Source organism: Ictidomys tridecemlineatus, chromosome 4 (assembly GCF_052094955.1).
Source record: "Ictidomys tridecemlineatus isolate mIctTri1 chromosome 4, mIctTri1.hap1, whole genome shotgun sequence".
Classification (NCBI taxonomy): Eukaryota; Metazoa; Chordata; class Mammalia; order Rodentia; family Sciuridae; genus Ictidomys; species Ictidomys tridecemlineatus.
In genome coordinates, this window is record NC_135480.1 from 60,288,153 (window position 1) to 60,306,618 (window position 18,466).

General features: G+C 46.4%; 1 protein-coding gene and 1 long non-coding RNA gene across 4 annotated transcripts; one reads left to right on the forward strand and one right to left on the reverse strand.

The window, feature by feature from the left end:
* Positions 1-3,034: 3,034 nt before the first annotated feature.
* Positions 3,035-8,619, reverse strand: LOC144377128 (uncharacterized). Its single transcript, XR_013437786.1, has 2 exons — positions 8,367-8,619; positions 3,035-7,887 (listed from the first exon to the last, which is right to left on the reverse strand). It is a non-coding gene; the product is annotated as an uncharacterized LOC144377128 (long non-coding RNA).
* Positions 7,261-18,198, forward strand: Rhog (ras homolog family member G). 3 transcript variants are annotated; one of them, XM_078046616.1, is made up of 2 exons: positions 7,261-7,387; positions 16,988-18,198. In XM_078046616.1, the coding sequence occupies exon 2, from the start codon at positions 17,056-17,058 to the stop codon at positions 17,629-17,631; it is 576 nt and encodes a 191-aa protein (XP_077902742.1). In that variant the 5' UTR covers positions 7,261-7,387; positions 16,988-17,055; the 3' UTR covers positions 17,632-18,198. The 3 variants fall into 3 exon arrangements, with proteins under 3 accessions (XP_077902742.1, XP_005323191.1, XP_040140811.1); XM_005323134.5 differs by lacking the exon at positions 7,261-7,387 and adding an exon at positions 7,512-7,704; XM_040284877.2 differs by lacking the exon at positions 7,261-7,387 and adding an exon at positions 7,512-7,690.
* The last annotated feature ends 268 nt before the right edge of the window (positions 18,199-18,466 follow it).

Consider the following 18,466-nt stretch of genomic DNA (forward strand, 5'->3'; position numbering starts at 1 on the left):
TTCTTCATCATTTTTGGTACCGGGATTGAACCCAGGAACATTCAACAACTGAATCACAACCCTGGCCCTTTTTATTCTTTATTTTGCAACAGCATCTTAGGGCCTCACTAAGTTGCTGAGGCTGCCTTTGAAGTTGTGATACTCCTGCCTCAGCCTCCAGAGTTGCTGTCATTAACATCATGAGCTACCACTCCCATTTCCCCCATCCCTCTCTTTTTTAAACCAATACACCAAACCTTTATCATGTGCAAGTATGTCTCCCTTGCATCACTCTTTAGGTTTTTAAGTTTTGGGTTTTGGGGAGGAGTACTAGGGAGGAGTACAAGGGGCACTTGACCACTGAGCCACACATCCCCAGCCCTATTTTGCGTTTTATTTAGAGACAGGGTCTCACTGAGTTGCTTAGCACCTCGCTGTTGCTGAGGCTGGCTGAACTCGCAATCCTCCTGCCTCAGGAGGAATTACAGGTGTGAATTACAGGTGTGAGTCACCATGCCCAGCTCCCCAGTCTCTTTTATTTTTTATTTTGAGACAGTGTCTTGCAAAGTTACTGAGGCTAGCCTCGAACTTGTGATCCTCCTGCCTGGGACTCCTGAGTTGCTGGGATTACAGGTGTACACTACCATACCCTACCCTTTTTTGTTTGTTTGTTTTTGAGACAGCATCCCCCTAAATTGTCAAGGCTGTTCTTGAATATGTGATTCTTCTGTCTCTGGAATTACAGGTGTGGATCACCTTGCCCAGCTAGATTATACTAATTCTTATGTCTCCATTCTACTATTTTTATGAACTTTCACATCATCTATTATCTCATCTCTTCCCACAGCAACTCTGCTAGATAAAGACAGAGGCTATAATAATTTTATAAATGAAAAAATGAAGCTGAGAAGTGGTAGATTGAAAACCAACTTGCTTTCTCCTCTGAGATTTCCTCCCCATCCTTTAAGTCTCAGTTCAAGTGAAATAAAAACATTCATTTTTTAACCAATGATGACAGTCATGATGAACTAAGAATTACGATTTTAAAACAGAAAGAAAAGTAACTTCAAATCATCCTTTCCTTTGGTACCTTCCTGATTTGCCCTCTCTAGTCTATACCTTAAAGTGCTTAGATAACTAAATTTTGATTATCTAATAAGCATCTCTCTTTCCCATTAGCCTCTGAACTCATCAAGGACTGAATTTCATTTATCTTTATACTCTCATAGGCTAAGTTGCCCTGTACATAGCTAATACATAAGTGTTTGGCTGAGTGAATTGATGAATTAGGTATGTTCTGTGCAGCAGCCTAACTATCCTTCCTTTCATCACAGGATTTCTGGTCACCGATAGCTTTCATTTGGAAAATGAAAGAAACTTGGTAGAAGTGTATTCAAGTAGGAAATCTGCTGGAAAAAATTAAGGAATCCCTGAGCTTGGCCTGTGATAATAGTGGTGCTCCCTGGTGTCCAAAAAAGAAAAATATAGATATCACTCTTTCTCAGAGAGAAAGATGAGGAGAGAACTTGGCTTAGAAGCAACAGAGCATCATCTCCCCTTCCAGAATCAGTTCTAAAATCTTACTACCAATGTTAATTTATTCATTTAACAACTACTGAATTAAGCATGGTAGCCCATGCCTGAAATCCCAGCTACTTGAGAGGCTGAGTCCAGATCACAAGTTTGAGGCCAGCCTGAGCAACTTAGCAAGATTCTGTCTCAAAATAAAAAAATAAAAATGGCTGAGGATTATGGGCTGGGATTGTGACTCAATGGTAGAGCGCTCGCCTAGCATAGGCAGGACCCAGGTTCCAGTCTCAATACCACATAAAAATAAAGACATTGTGTTGTGTCCATCTACACCTAAAAAAAATAATTATTATTTTTTTTAAAAAAGAGTTTTAAAAAAATGGCTGGGGATTGGGGTTGTGGCTTAGTGGTAGAGTGCTTGCCTAGCATTGTGAGGCACTGGGTTTGACTCTCAGTACCACATATAATTGAATAAAGTCCATTGAAAACTAAAAAGAAAATTTTTTTTTAAATGGCTGGGGTTATGGTTCAGTTGTAGAGTACTCCTGGGTTTGGGGATTGCTACAGGGGTATGTGAAAGGCCACAGTTGGGGGACAAGTAACTACCTAATGCAGTCAAGGAGGCTGTGTGGAAGCATAGATTCTGGGACAGGGGAAGGTGAAGCAGGTAGAAAGTTTCTGGAATCAGACATCTTAGATTCACAACAAAGCTCTGATATATGACTCTGGGCAAGTAACCTCTCTGGCTTCAGTTTCTCCATCTGAAAAAAAGAATTCTGTAAATCTTAGATGACTTCATATATGTAATTAGAACAGTGCCTAGCATAGCTTTGAATTTGGAAGGAACTAGTCTGTGCTAGGTATATATTAAGCATGCTATAGCAAATCAACATTCAAACTGGGCACAATGGCAATCCCAGCAACACAGAAGGTTAAGGCATGAGGATCAAAAGTTCAAGACCAGCCCCAGCAACTTAGCAGGACCCTATCTCAAAATAAAAAGGGTTGAGAATGTATCCCAGTGGTACAGCAATCCCCAGGTACAATCCCAAGTACCCCAAAGAAAACAAAACACCAAATATTTACTAAGCAAAGTATTTATATAACAAAAACACTGTCCTAGGGCTGGGGTTATAGCTCAGTGGTTGAGCGCTTGCCTTGCATGGCACTGGGTTCGATTCTCAGCACCACATCAAAGAATAAATAAATAAAACAAAGATATTGTGTCCATCTACAACTAAAAAAAAAAAAAAAAAGAAAGAAAAAGAAAATACTTAAAAACAAAACACTGTCCTAGGCACTGAGAATATAGCATTAATAAAATAGGCAAAACTTCTTGCTCTCATGGAACTTACATGTTATCGCACATGATTAATATCCACAGCAATCTTATGATATAGATATAGAAGAAAGGAGAAAATTAAGCCTCTGACAAGTCAAATTTTCCTGTCTGTAGGTGTTTTTATTTATAAGGTGAAGATAACATTACCTGCCTAATAGAATTGTTATATTAATAAAAGTGTAAAACATGTCTAAGTTACTTTATTAAAATATTCCATAACTTGTCCAAGGTCACACAGCAAGTAGAGGGCAAAGATGAACATTAGAGGAGAAAGGGAGCAGACAAAGAATACTGAATCAGTTGAGCATCTTAGAGTTGAGTTGTTCTTAGAACACCAGGACTAAGGAAGGAACAATTTTCCAGGGGGGATTATGACAGATGACCTAGGTACTACCCAATTTGGAAAAATCTCAGAGATGCAAAGGAGTCCTGGAAGCAAACAAGACAATTATTGTTCTGCCTGCCTGGTAGAAGGGACTCTCCTGGAGGACAGGCCACTGTCCCATCCCCCACTATCCACTTAGTTCCTCAAGGGAGTCAAGTACAACGGATCAGAAGGCATGACTCTAGAACTTTAATTTGTCATTTCCCTTGTTAGTTCTTTCTACTGTCTCCTGTCTTTCCTGTCAAAGCCCACAAAATGGTACACTGATCTTATCTTTGGCAGTATCAATAAAGAGGAGTAATAAAAAGGAGACAGCATTCTACTCCTCAGGCAGGCTGAGAGAAGAAAGAGCAAGGGATCAAGAGGAGACCCAAGTAGGCTGAGTACTTGAAGCCACATCAAAGACGAAGGAGAATGTAGAATTAAGGTTAGCCAAAGGGGCTTGGACCTGAGCTGAGCAGAAGTCCTCAATGGGTCACAGTATTACAGGAGCTGAAGTTCACTGAGACCCACTTAAAAGATATCAGGGCACAAGTGACATCATCTAGGACCTTTCTCCTCCAGCTCTCCCCACCTTGCTCTTTCAGGAAAACTGAATGAGCTTTAATGTTTTGATTTTGAGAGAGAGGGAATTATTGATTAAGGTGGAAAAAAAACTTAAAACATTATTTGGACATAAAAATTAATGTTTATTTGTGATACCATTGGGCAACTTGCTAGCCATTCTACATGCATTATCTAATCCCCCCAATCTCACAAAGCACTATTTGTCTTTTCTATTTTAAAATGAAACTAAAACTGAGAAGTTACCTCTGTTATATGCTCTTGTTGTGCTCTATACTTTTGTATTATTACCTGTTATTTTTATTTGCTTTTTATGGTGCCAGGGATTGAATTTGAGGCTTCACACACATGCTAGGCAAGGGCTATAAACTAAGCTACAAACCCAGCCTTGATTACCTGCTTAAGGCCTGTCTCCTGTGCTAATAACAAGAGGGTAGGGACTTGTCTTGTGTTTTCTTCAGTTCATTACTGGCATGTAAACACTATACCTGGCACCAAGAAGATTTTCAATAAGTATGCATGGAAAAAATGAATGCAAGAGGCCATGTGACTTGTTAAAGGCCATACTGAACAGGTTAGTACCAGAATTTGTGTCCTGAAATGTGCGGCTCCAGAACATGTCTATAAACTTTATTTACTCTATCAAGTGCTTTCATATATTGTCTTCTAAATGTCCAGGCTTGGTGTCCTTGTCTTCAACTGTTTATGAGTATTCATACACATACTCAAGAAATCACCTATTCAGGAAAAGCTGAGGAGAGAGTAGGGAAAAGAAAGAGCCCATCTGGGATTCTGCCCTTTTCTACCCTCTTCAGCTCAGCATCGTCCTTCTCCAATAAGCCCTTGTGGGCAATTTCACCCGCCCTCTCCCTCTCCTCTGATCATAATGGCCTTTCATGTATCTATTGCATGAAAGTGGCTCCAAGGGGCTGAGGCTGTGGCTCAGTGGTAGTGCACTTGCCTAGCACATGTGAGGCACTGGGCTCAATCCCCAGCACCACAAAAAAAAAAAACCAAAGATATTGTGTAAAAAAAAAAAAAAAATTGGCTCCAAATCACCTGGACTCTGCTGGACTCTGATGATTCTGTTTTGCTTGTCAAAGCAAGTGTTTACATATATTAGTAACTTATTAAAGCAATTTAATTCCACAATGTTTACTGAAAAAAAAATGTGTTCTTAAGCCTGCTTATGCCAGGCCCAATGAGTAGACACAAAGATGAATCAGACACAACCTCAAAGGAGGAGGAGGAGACAGACATTAGGCTCTGATATAATTTACTACAACTCAAAGCATGATGACCTAAGTGGTATTAACCTATGAGCAATGTGCTATATGAATAAACCTTAATTGTTTAATTATTATTCTGAAGAGTGCATCATAGAAGGTCAGAGCTCAAAGGTATCATCTAGTTCAAACCCTTGTTTTCTTGTGGAGGAGTCTGAGACCTAAAAAGGTAGCGCTTACCTAAAATCTCACCAGTCTATCCAGCTGAGCTAAGACTAGACTTCAAGGTCTTCTGAAGCCCAGCCCTGGACTCTTTCCTCCTCTGATAACTTCATCTGCAACAGTCTCTTAACCCACCAGACCATGAGATCCTCAAGGCAGGTTATCCCTCCTGAATTAGGGCCAGGCAAGCCCAATACAGTCAGAAGCTCAGGAAGTACACTCTAACCTATGGATGACAATTCAGTCTTTTTTGTTTTGTTTTATTTTTGGTAGGGAGGATTGAACCTGGGGACATCTGCCACTGAGCCACATCCCCAACTCTTTTTACTTTGAGAGAGGGTCTTGCTAAATTGGCCTCAAACTTTCAATTCTCCTGCCTCAGTCTTCCAGGATCACAGGAATGCATGACCACTGGACCCAATCCAGTTTTCTAATCTACTTCACCTTATGTGCACTCTGTCGTCGCCACTTTGCTTCTAAATTGATTTTCAAATATGTTTTGCAGGAAACTTTTTTTTTTAACTCTTTAACCAGAACAACAGTATATAAATCAGATAACAGCAAACTTTGTCTAAAGGAGAGGAGTCCAAAGCCCCACTATTTTCCTACTCTCAAATCTTGGGAAAGGAACACGGCTCAAAAGCAAAAATCACCCCTTTTCTAGTACATAATGTTTAATGGCTTCATAGAAGTCATTTTAATGTGTGATCGCCTCTGAGCCTTGTCATTTATGGGACAATCTTTCTTCACCCATTAATGTGCTTTCAGCAGGGTATGAAGGGAGATGAAATTTTCCCCTAGTCTTTTCTGCCCTCCCCTCCCCACAGAAAGGAGTTTGTCTCAAAGGCGATAAGGACCAAAGAAGCGAGCAACTCCATACTCTGCCAGGAGAAGGACCTTGGAGACGATATTCATCCACTTAAGAATTATTTACCAGTCTGAGTCTGACAGAGCCTCTAACTTCACTTCCAATACAGTAGCCAGGCAGTGACAGCAGGGCTTTTACACCCATTCTCTGTTGTTTTCGCAACCACCAGATAAGGGACAAATTATTCTATTCTACCAAAGACAGAATTGAGGCTCAGAAAAGATAAACTACTTATTCCCGGGATTGACTAGACTCTTCATTTGGAAAGCCTCTGGAAGTCAGTCACCCTGTCTTGAACGCTGATTTTTCTCCACTACACCTGGCAGAGAGCTCTGCACAAGGAGGGCGCTCAATATGTTGGCTCCGCGCTCAAGACCTGGGAGCATAAGCACCAGAGGGCGCCCATGAGTTCGTCCGCCAACCCGCCGCCCCCGGGGCCCACGCCGGACCTCAGGCCTGGGTGCGGTTCTTCGGCGCCAAGCAGCTAGCGCGCCCCAAGCGAGAACTGGGAGCAGGGGGAGCCCCATGATCTCCGTCCGCCCCGCCCCCCTCCTCCCCAGAGTTCGGCGGCGCCGAGCCGAAGGGTGCGGAACAACGACACGACATCCTGTTTTTGGGGCCCGCAGCTCCGCCTGCGCCTCTGCTGATGGTGTCTTTCCCCGGGGTGCTGACGCCAGCTCCGCTTTCCCCAGTCTCCCCACCCTCCCCAGGGGTCTGGGGCCTTCCCACTGCTGAATCACCACCATCCCGCACTCCCCTGAGGCTCAGGGCAGGGGTGGGGACTGCCCCAGGCTGACCCATTATAGTTATACTCCAGCCAGCCTCGGCCACCGCTGGATCCCTGGCTTGGCTGAAGGCGCCAGGCCTAGGGTGCCTTGTCACCCTTTCCCCGAAGGTTGGTGGGGAGAGAACGAATGCCTAGCGCCTAGCTTAGGAACTCTGCGGGGACGGGGTAACCAGAAGGCGGGGAGACCTGACCTTGAGAGGCCTGACCTGAAGGGTCTCAGGGGAACAGGCTGGGGACTGGGGCAAGTGGGAAGCCCAAGACTAAGTCGGGCGCGAAGACCGAGGAGAGTCGGGTGCAAGGGTGAGGGGGAACGCGCCCGCGGACTTCCTGGTCGCGCCCCGCCCCAGCCTGGCCCGCCCCCGCGCCCCGCCCCGGCCCACCGGCCCGCCCCCCCCACTTCCTCCGGCCTCCCGCTCTCACTTCCTTCTCGAGCCCGGAGCCGCTGCCGCCGCCCCCAGATCCCCCGCTGCGGGGAGGGCACCAGGTGAGGCCCAGCCTGGGCCGGCGGGCAAGGGTCCTAGGGAGGGGAGCCTGGACCGGCCGGGACCCCGCGCGGGCGCGGGCTCTAGAAGTTTGCTTGCGGGAGGCCGCCGGCGGGAGGTACTAGGCTCACTCCAAGTTGGGCGGGCGCGGCCAGCCGGGCGGGGCGAGGACCCAGCCACTTGGAGTCGGTGGCGGTACGGTGAGGGTGGGTTTCCAGCGGCGATGCCGGCTTGCCGAAGCCACCAGAGACCCCTGAGGTCGGAGAGTCTCTGGCTCCGCGACAGAAGATTTTGAAGTGGCAAAGGTTGGAGCTGAGAGGTGGGATTCAGAGGTGGTGTGTCCTCAAAAGTTGTGGGGAGTGTTCAGAAGTGTGAGGGGAGAGGGTCTCTGGGACGGAGAAGGCGCTCCCTCTGTTCTGGCAGTTGTGACATTTGTAAGGCTGAGATGGGGGCGATGTATGGGGTCTCTGAAGCCCGGCACCGCTGGGAAAGAGCGTTCTCCCTGGAAGAAAAGATGCCAATTCAGACTCACTCTGGGGATGCAGCCTAGGGGGTCCCCTGCACTCAGGACGACCCTGCCCTCAGCTGCAGCTCCGCTGGCTCCATTCCTTTTCTGTTTTTCCGAACCCCAACCTCTCCATCCCTGGAGCTAAGCAACAGGTTCTTATTGTAGTAAGCAAACATGTGCTGTGCCTAGTTCACCTAAACGTAGCCTTGCACTTTTGGGGATAGACTGAGGAAGGAAAGGGCCTGCTCTAGTCCTGTGACTGGAGGTAGCAGAACTCATTCAGGACTGATAGTCACTGACAAGTTATAGGGCTCTGGCCTTAAGGAACGATTGGGAATCATCTCCTAGGCTTTTCCCTCCTTAGTTCCCCAATTCTACATATACTATCTTCCTGCACCCTTTCTTTAGGGCCTACCCACTTTCATCCTCTTCAGTCTCTTCCCCTACACACACAGACATGCCAAGGCCCATACCTTACTCTTAGCATGTCCCTCTGTTCGTCTTGGTTTCCTACAGACTCCCTCTTTACTTTTCTTCCCAACTTCTGGCAGCCACACCTTTCACCTCCCTCATTGCTCTTGATCTCTCAGCCTGCACCTTCTGTCTGTTTCCTTCCGTTTCAGCTACTTATCTCCAGCTTCAGGATCAGGAACTACTGTAGAAAATTAGGCAAGTTTGAGAGACTTTCAAACCTCCCTGTCTTGGAGAGGCAGGCTGCAGTCTCCCAATGATAGAGATGATTAAAAGGGCTAGAAATCTGTGTTTGTGTGTGTGTGTGCATGCACATACAAGTGCCTGTGTTTCTACGTCTTTATCTTGGCGACAAAATAACTGCCTTCACCCTTGAGAGCCCAGAGCAGAAGCCAGCAGAATAGAATGAAGGGAACCTGCAGTGGGTGACATTGTGGTTAGGCAGGAGGAAGCAGTCTATAGCAGTCAGGGGAGGGTGACACAGGAATAAGACTGGTGAGAGAGGCCATGGGAAATCAAAATCACCCCAACCCTGGGGTGTTCTACCAATAGGCCATGCCTGGCAACTGAGGGATAACCTAAACTTTGACTTTCAATACTTACTGGTTCCAACACCAGCCAATGAGGAGAATGGGACAAACCATCTAGTGTGATGGAAGAAAAGGGAGGGGGCAAAGGCAGGATTCTGGAGAGAAGACTGCAGCTGGTTTAACTTCAGTCTTGTTTTTTTTATTTCAAATCAAGAAAAGAAGGATGTAAGGCAGAGCTGTCTGCCCCCTCTTCACTGCTGTCCAGGCTGGGTACCCATGGTCCTGGTCTGTATCAGGATATTGGTAACCAGGAAGCCCTCTGGGGTTCTGCTAACCCTTTTTCCTTCAGGCATCCCCCTCTCACCTAGGACCCTCTTCTCTCACAGGAATTTCTCCCAATTCTGATTTTAGTCCCTCCTATTTCTAAAAGTGCTTGCCTCCATTCTTGAGCTCCTTCCGCAAGCCTTTGGGCTGCATGCTGAGAGATCTTTTTCTTTCTTCCTCCTCCAGTCTTCTGTGTTTATTAGAAATATACTCTCTACTAGAAAAAAAGAGAAGTGGAGAGGACCAAGTGCTACATTTTGGAGATCTCTCAAGCACAGCTCTATTTAAGCACAGCTATCTTCATTCTCCATCTTGTCCTCTCCCATCTCACAGTTGTCCCTCTTCCATAAGTTGTTCTTTCCAGTCCAGCCCTTCTACCCACCTGTCTCTCTTACTCTCATTTCTGGGAGGTACAGAGGTTTGGTCCCAGGAAGAAATCCAAGGCTCAGGGAAGGATGTGCATACAAGGCACTTTCCTAGCATCACAGCTCAATAAAAATCCCTAGAAGTCCTGATCCCTGGCCTGGAAAGCCAGTATTTGTTTTAGTATACTGCTTAAATAAGCAACCTACAGGATTATGAGAGTAAAGATAGTATGGAAGAGACTCTCTTCCAGGCAAGATCTGGCCCCACTGAAAGTTTGAGCTAATTGCAAAAAAATCATGACTCGAAAAATATGACCAGGAAGTGAGGGATCTAAGTGGGAAAATACTATGAGGAAGGAAGTACAACTTAGGAAGTTACTGTTGAGGTCATAGTTAAAGAAGTATGAATGGTCAATGTTGTGACAAGTAGTGGTGTGACATTGTCATGGATCCTGGTTGAAAATCTGGGATTTAGATAGTTGTTTCTGGCAAGATGTTGGGGCAGATGAGATGGTTGGTATGAACTTTTAGGAGATTATGAGCAGAAGGATATGCGAGGTTGTGGCTATAGTGAGACAATTGGAAAGATATTAGGATGATGGTAGCTGGGGAACTGGGAATAAGAAGGGATTCCAGGCTCAAACTAGAGGCCCCTCTCTATGTGTACATTGTTGATACATTAGAGATAAGGTTTGTAGGGGTCTGTGAGAAGAGTTAAGAAGGGAAACCAAAGACAAAGCCTAGGCCACCTCCCCAGATCAGACTGGTTTTCCTGTCCAGGGTCCAGCTTCCTCTTTTGTCCTCATCTCAAATGGGGGAGGGCATCTCCCCAGGAACTAAGGGCAGAGGAGGAGCTTCTTAGCTCGGGCAGGGCTGGCTGGCCAGTAATGTTAGTGCTAAAACATAAACACTGCATGTTGGGCTAGGCATGAGAACCTGGAAACTTAAAAGCAAAAGTGACTCAGAAATATGTCAACCTTACTCCTTTGGACCATAGTAGGGCCATCCTAAATGAAGTCAGAGAGATTGTGGGACCCTTCAGTTTAGAGGAACAGTTCTGAACTTCTCTTTGTGGAACTAACATCAGGCTAGAGATTAGGAGACCCAAGTCCTTGTCTTGGATTTGCAGCCAACTCTCTGTATAACCCTGGTCAACTTAGTTTCTCTTGACTCTGTTTCAACATTAAGGAGTTGCATTATCAATACTTCCAAAGGGCACAGAGAATACTGATAGCTTGGAGCCTCTCTCCCCTCCATGAAATTCCTAATTGCAGTGCCCCCACTCTGGCCACTCCTGTCCTCACCATCCTTGATATAATAGGCCTTCTCCAAAACACAAGGATTGCTATAAGTTAAGAGCTAAGAAGAAGGGAGAGTGTTGGGGATTTTGCCAGGGGCAGCAAGACTGGGGAGTACCCTGTCCCCACTCTGCCCCACTGATGGTGGAAAACTGATGCTAGAGTTTCCTCCCTGATGTTATTTTCCCTTGTGGAAACCCCCACAGGCTTTCAGTGAGACTGATGGGCCTGAACAGCCCTGGGTTTCTCTCTGGGTATTTTCAGGTGGGGGAGGCAGGCTTGGGAGGATGGCACTTCTGTATAGCCTCGTGTGAAATGAGCAAAGGCAAAGGAAGTGCCACTTCACAGGTCTTTCATGGGGCTCAGGGGCTGCTGGGGTGCTGAGCCACTGCTGGGCCGGAGGAGGAAGCCAGTGTGTGAGCATTTCTCTATGCTGCTTGGTGTGGGAGGGAGCTCCCCCAGCCAGAGCTGTCCTAGCCCTAGGGTTCACCCTTTGTGGAACACCTCAGGTTCCAGGATGATCAGGGAAAATAGGAAGGATGGAGACTTATGTAAGGGTCCTACAGCCTTCTTAGCAACAATTGTCCTGTTTTCTGTATCTAGCCCCTAGTGATGGCATCAAGTCTCTTACCCTACCTGATGTAGTGCAGGATTTATGCAGAGGCTGAAGAATAGAGAATGGTGATAGCTTGAGAATCCTCCCGCATAGATTTTTTTTTTTTTTTTTAAGCCTGGGAACTAAGCTCTCTGTTCTTCCTTGCTAGTGGGGAGAAGGGGAAGAAAGAGAGACTCAGCCCTTGGCCTGGTCCCAGCCCCACACTGACCTCATGTCTCCCCCTAGCTTCTTCCTCCCAGCCCAGCTGCAGCCAGCTGCACCCTGCGGGCCTCCTTGTATTACCTCTCTCCCCTCCCTTCAAAACAAATAAACAGGGGCTAGGGATGTAGCTCAAGCAGTAGCCAGCTCCCCTGGTATGGGTGCGCCCTGGGTTCGATCCTCAGCACCACATACAAACAAAGATGTTGTGTCTGCTGAAAACTAAAATGCAAATAAAAATATTAAAAAATATTTAAAAAAACAGACTTACAGGCCTTTCCAACAGTTCCTCTACCCCTTGCCTATATTTGACCAAGGGTCTTTAGATATTCCAATCCAGTCCTTATCCTTTTGGATTTGGACAGGACATTTTTTCCTACCCATCTTCCTCATCCCCTCTGAGCTAGCTCTGTTTGCTTCACCCCCTTGCTCTTCCAGCCAGGGACAAAGCAATATAACTTGTGTATGTTACCCTAACTTCATGCTCCTCAGGGTGAGAAAGAAGTTGGCTACCTTTGTCCTGCATCCTTTGAGCACAGAGGCTCTCCTTGTTCCCAACATCAGTGTCTGTGAATTGATGGGGTAGGAGGTGTGTGTCAGCCTGTAGCTTTTGCTCAGCCTTCTGCTGGATTTCAGCAAATAAATGAAATACAGATTTCCCTCCCTATGAGGCATCAAGTTATTTTAGCAAAATGAATAAAACAGTCAGTACTGGGAAAGGTAAGGCAGGAGAGGAGGTTGCTATAATCTAGAGAAACTGAGGAGCAGAACTGGGCTTTGATAGACAGGAAGAATCTGAAGACGGTGAGCAGCAATCCAGGAAGAGGTACTTTTGTGTGCAGAGTCATTAAGGACAGATTGAGCCCATTCATTTATTTACTCACAGCCACTGTACTGTGTTCAGCTCAGGGAGACAGAAATCAGCCAGGACCTTGCCCTCTAGGCCCTCTAACAACAAGAGATAAGATTCAGATCAGCCTGCATGTGATACAAGAATGAGAGAGACAGGGACCAGACTTTGGATAGGATAAGTCACTTGTGACTTGGGTAATTCACAAAAACTTTGCTGGAGGAGGTGGCAGAGTGCTTGGCTCCATATCACTACTTTGTTTTAGGGAACAAAATATGGAGGCCACCTCGTAGAGGATCGTGGTGGTATGGCCAGAGCTGAGGGTTAGGATGCCCAGAAATACATTAGAGTTAGAATGAGATTCAGGAGGGCTGTAAAGAAGAACCCCGTGTTAGAGAGGCAGTCTAGAAAGCCTCTACACTTGCCCATTCTAGAGCCAATTCCTCCCCTCCCCCATCCCAGTTGGGACACTTCCCCCTGCTCTAACGGCCACAGAGGTCTGGCAATCAGGCAAACATCAGTGCTTCCTTTTCCTCCCAGCTTCTGTGCCTGTCCGGGCCACACCCCAAGGCCAGGGCCTACTGGGTGCAGGCTGGGCTACAGGGAACACCTTCATAGGGTTGGCCATGCATGAGTTATGCTCCCATGGACTCTCTGCTGGAACCAATTCAGGCAAATACTAGGGAGAGAGGTTTTTGCTTATCCTAGTCTTAGCTTTTGGGTGTCATTGCTCTCCAGTAAGATTTCAGCACTATGGTTTTGGCTGAGATGGGGCAATCCAATCCTGGTTTCTGGAGGGATCTATCCAGATATCAGTAAAGAGGCAGGTGCAAACAGATCAAAATTCAGTAGTTGTACATTATTGTATATGTAGCCCTATATTCACAGCTTTTTTGCAGTTGAAAGAAGACCAGCCTCCAGCATTGGAGGGGCATTCATAGCTGAGTAACTTATGTATGAGTATTGGAAAAGGAGAATCACATGAGTCAAAGCAGGGTTAAAAGGGTTGGCCATTATATGGAAATTCAAAGATGAATTCAGTAGCCTCATGGGATGGTGAGATTTAAGCTAGTCCTTGAGGAGTCAGGAAGAATTTTTTTTTCCTCCAGTACTGAGGATTAAACCTAGGGGTGCTGAACTACTGAGTTACATCCCCAGTCCTTTTTAAAATATTTTATTTAGAGACAGGGTCTGCTGAATTGCTAAGTGCTTTGCTAAATTGCTGAGGCTAGGCTGGCTTTGAACTCATGATCCTCCTGCTTCAGCCTCCCAAGCTGCTGGGATTACAGGCATGTGCCACTGCCACCCAGTTTAGGAGTCAGGAAGATTTGTGCAAGGGAAAGGGAATGGCAACAGGAGGGAAAAAAAGTTAAAAGGTTCAAAGGCAAGAATTATCCTGGTTTGTCTGCAGAAGTCACTGAAGACCTCTCGGGAATGAGGAGCTGGGAACTCAAATTTGGAAACTACCTACATTGTATACACATTGTATATTAACGCACTTAATTCTTATAGTAACCCTATAAGGTTTATACTGTTGCTACTGCACTTAAAAGATAAAGAAATTGAAGCTTAGAGAGACAAATCTTTATATGTCTAGGGTCATATAAGATAAGAGGTAGAATTAGGCTTTAAACCCAGGTCTATATGCATCCAAAACTCCTTTCAGATTTTGAAGAACTCTGAATGACAAAATGAAGGACCAGGCATGACCTGAATTAAATTTGGAAAAGACAGAACAAGTCCTTGTAGTTTAGCTAATACATACATCTACAAACATCAATTTATTTATTAAATGAAGATTTTTTTTTAACGCCACTTAAAATCAATCCTAACCCCAGGAGGGCTACTCTTGATTTAGCATCCTACAGCACTGACATCCCTTCTTTTTTGGCATACATTAGACCCTACCTTTTGGCATATGCACTCCTTAAATGGGCTAGGGGAACTTATTCAATCCAGTTCCGGCCAAAGGATTTCTGAGAAAAGGGTTGTCCTGGGAGAGAGGATGAGGTTCTGAACTAAATGTGAATAGGGAAAATTGGGCTGCTGCCACCACTCAAACTTATGCATACTCAATGCTTCCTGCCTCTTGGGATGAAAGGCTTTGTTTCTGTTACCTCCTGTGTGTACAGTACATTACAGTTTACAGAGCATATTCATTATCATGCTTAGGATTCTCCATGCATCCTCCTGAGGCTGGGAGGTCAAATATTATCACTCCTGTTGTAGAGATGAAGAAACTGAGGCTCCAGGAAGGGAAGTCACTTATTTGCTCAAGGTCACATAGTTAGCTAGTTATGGGTAACTTAGAGACTATGTGATTCATTGAGGAAAACAGTCTTTTAGAGTACAAAACTGGGCTTGTGTCCTGGCTCCCATACTAACTGTGTGACATTGGGTTACTATAACTGCTCTGAGTTTGTTTCCTCTGTCAGTAGAACCAAGTGACATTGTACTGTATAAAGCCCATGTTAGGGCTTTTTATGAAGGGTCAAGATCAGCAGATGAACTGAGGAGGTCAGATTTAGGTATCTGGTGCTTTTGGCCTTATACCACACCTTGTTTTGGATACTACCTCATTCATAATCCATTTCCGGTGTCAGTCCTTTCCTCACTGGCCCGGAAGCTACCCTCTCCCTCCCTGCTCCTTTGAGGGCTGATTTACTGATTGTTGGTTGATAACTACATCCCTAGAGAGCCATTTGTACTTTCAGTCTCTTGGGGCTTATAACTGCTGGCCAGAATTCCCTCCTTGCTTTCCTGCCTGGGCCACCCCATTGCTGGGCTTGTGGGAGAGAGTTCTCAAAGGCCACACCCACTCCTCTACTCTATGTGGAACTGGAAGATTACAGGCCCAGGAGTTCTGCTATAAAACGCCAGGGCCTCCAGATAATCCAGTGGGCACAAGTAGTAGCACCTACTCCTACTGCCTTTTGTCACAAACATTTTCGGCTGTTTCCAGGAAAGGGAAACTGAGGCCCAGAAAGGGTAAATGTCTCATGTTTGGTTGCAGTGAGTCAGGAGACCTAGGGCTAGAATTTAAGTCTCTGGACTTCCACTCTGAGATTCTCTCCACTGCCCTAGAGGGCCCTTGGTTCTTTTCTTGACCCATTTTCTGAGGATTTCTACCTAGGTGTCCTGAGGCTGAGCAACATACATATTCTGATGCAAATAAGGTGGAAATGCTGTCAGTGTTAACCAGAGAGGCAGCCTTATAAAAGTCAAACCATTTCTTTCCCAACTGGTCCCAGGGGAAACTGGCCTAAAAGAGAACTGGGACTAAGTCCTTTGTCCTTTTTCCAACCCCCATACCACCAAAGTTCCTTTTCTACTTCGCAGTAGACAGACAGACAGACACACACACACTGTCTGATTTTTGAGACTTTTGAACTGAGAGATCAAATGTTGGGATCCATATTTAGTAAACTCTGTAGTAGATCACTACAGTACTAGTGTATTGTACCCTCCTTTGTTTGTGTTGCCTTGGGAAAAATAAAAAATAGCTGATATTTATTGACCAGGTACTATTCTAAATGCTTTATGATTTCTAAAATAGGCAAATGTGATGGCACCATACTTGCAATCCCAGTGACTGGGAGGCTGAGGCAGGGATATCACAAGTTCAAGGTCAGCTTCAACAACTTATCGAGACCCTGTTTCAAAATAAAAAGGACTGGGGATGTGGCTTAGTGGTAGAGTGGCCCTGGGTTCAATTCCCAGTACTGGGAGGAGAATACACACACTCACATACACAAACATATATATAAAACTCACATTAACCAATGACGTTGTTATTTTATCCCCACTTTATGGATAAGAAAAAGAGGCATAGAGGGGCTAAGTGGTTTGTCCAGGGTCACAGCTAGAAAAGAGCAGAACCAGGATTTGACCTTAAATTATCCTAATACCAGGGCTGATGTGTTTCCCACCACATTAGGTTGCTTTTTTGTAACATGTTGCTGGATATTGCTCATTTGTATCTCTCTCTCTCTCTAATTGGGGATAATGTCAGGTTGAGGAAGTAGGAGCTGCTTTCTTTGTGTAGGAGCACGGGGAACACTGGTTGGCTTATTGGGTCCACCTTGGCCTGGGTAAGCACATGAGAATACCTGGTGTTCCCAAACAGAGTTGGGCAGGGCCCAAATCACATTTCTTGTGTTTTATTTAAAGACAGGGTCTCACTAAGTTGCTTAGGGAGGTTGGCTTTGAACTTGTGATCTTCCTGTCTCAGCCTCCTGGGCACTGGGATTAAAGGAGTGTGCCACCATGCCGAGTCCTATGGTCTTCTTTAAGGGTCACAAGGGAGTCCTTTGTCTGAGGACAGATAAGGTGCCAAAGCAAAACTGGTGCAAGGGGGCAGGTGCAGCCACCAAGCAGAATGCCATTCTTCTTCCCACAGGTAGAAGCCTTCTTAACCAAGTGTCCCTCTCATTTCTCCATAGGTCACTGCATCCAGAGGGGCCCAGAAGAGGCAGGAGGCACTGCCTCCACTACTATAGCTTTATCCACAATGCAGAGCATCAAGTGTGTGGTGGTGGGCGATGGGGCTGTGGGCAAGACGTGCCTGCTCATCTGCTATACAACTAATGCCTTCCCCAAGGAGTACATCCCCACAGTGTTCGACAATTACAGTGCCCAGAGTGCAGTTGATGGGCGCACAGTGAACCTGAACCTGTGGGACACTGCGGGCCAAGAGGAATACGACCGCCTCCGCACACTCTCCTACCCTCAGACCAACGTCTTTGTCATCTGTTTCTCCATTGCCAGTCCACCCTCCTACGAGAACGTGAGGCACAAGTGGCATCCAGAGGTGTGCCACCACTGCCCTGATGTGCCCATCCTCCTGGTGGGCACCAAGAAGGACCTGAGATCTCAGCCTGATACCCTACGGCGCCTCAAGGAGCAGGGCCAAGCGCCCATCACACCTCAGCAAGGCCAGGCACTGGCCAAGCAGATCCATGCTGTGCGCTACCTCGAGTGCTCTGCCCTGCAGCAGGACGGCGTCAAGGAAGTGTTTGCTGAGGCTGTCCGGGCTGTGCTGAACCCCACGCCAATCAAGCGTGGGCGGTCCTGCATCCTCTTATGACCTTGGCCCTCAGCTTGGAGGCTGCCCCTAACCCCCCACCAGTTGTGCCTTGGCGCCTTGTCTGCCCCCAGCTGTGCCTTAAGGACTAATTCTGGCACCCCTTGCCAGGGGGCTCCCTGAATACCTTTTTTTCCTTAAGGAGGCCCATGGGAAATGGACTTTGGGTCCTATCCTACTCTGCTTGAGAACATCAGGTATTCTTATGAGCTCACCTGGGCCAAGGTTGATCCTCCCCAAGAGGCCAACCCAGTGTCTCCACCTCTCACATTTTCTGCTACTGACCAGTCATCCAGCTTTCCACAAAGTTGTTGCCTATTGTGGTGCCTCCTCTCAGGTTAGGGGCTGTCAGCCATCTCTAACCTCTGCCCTTGCTGCTCTTGGAATTGACCCCCAAGATGTCTTCTCCCTCCCCCAAGGAAGGAGCCACAGAATCCTGAGAAGATAAATGTGTCCTAACCTGCCCCCATGTGCCCAGGCCTTACGCATTTGCTGACTGACTCAGCCCCCCATGCTCCTGGGGGCCTTTCCTACCCCCAACAGCATCAATAAAACCTCCTGTCTCCAGTGGCCCTGGCTCCTCCCTGTGTGCTGGGCATTAGGGGGTGGGCATGGACTAGGGCTCCCCAGAGACTGGGAGGCTTTTGTTTCCTTTAAGAGGGGACAGGAGACAATAGGCTTCATTGTGGTCCCCCACCCCGCCCCCCAATTTCCCTAACAAAGCTCTGGGGCCCATCCACAGATGCTGGGAGCCTCCATCTATAAACCTCCATTTTGGAGCCTTAGGAGACTCTAGGCCCAAAAACATTCTGCCATAGACTTATTCCCTCCATCCTGG

Excerpts from the sequence above, each read along its gene's own strand:
- Rhog (XM_078046616.1), top strand. The coding sequence starts at position 17,056 with ATGCAGAGCATCAAGTGTGTGGTGGTGGGCGATGGGGCTGTGGGCAAG.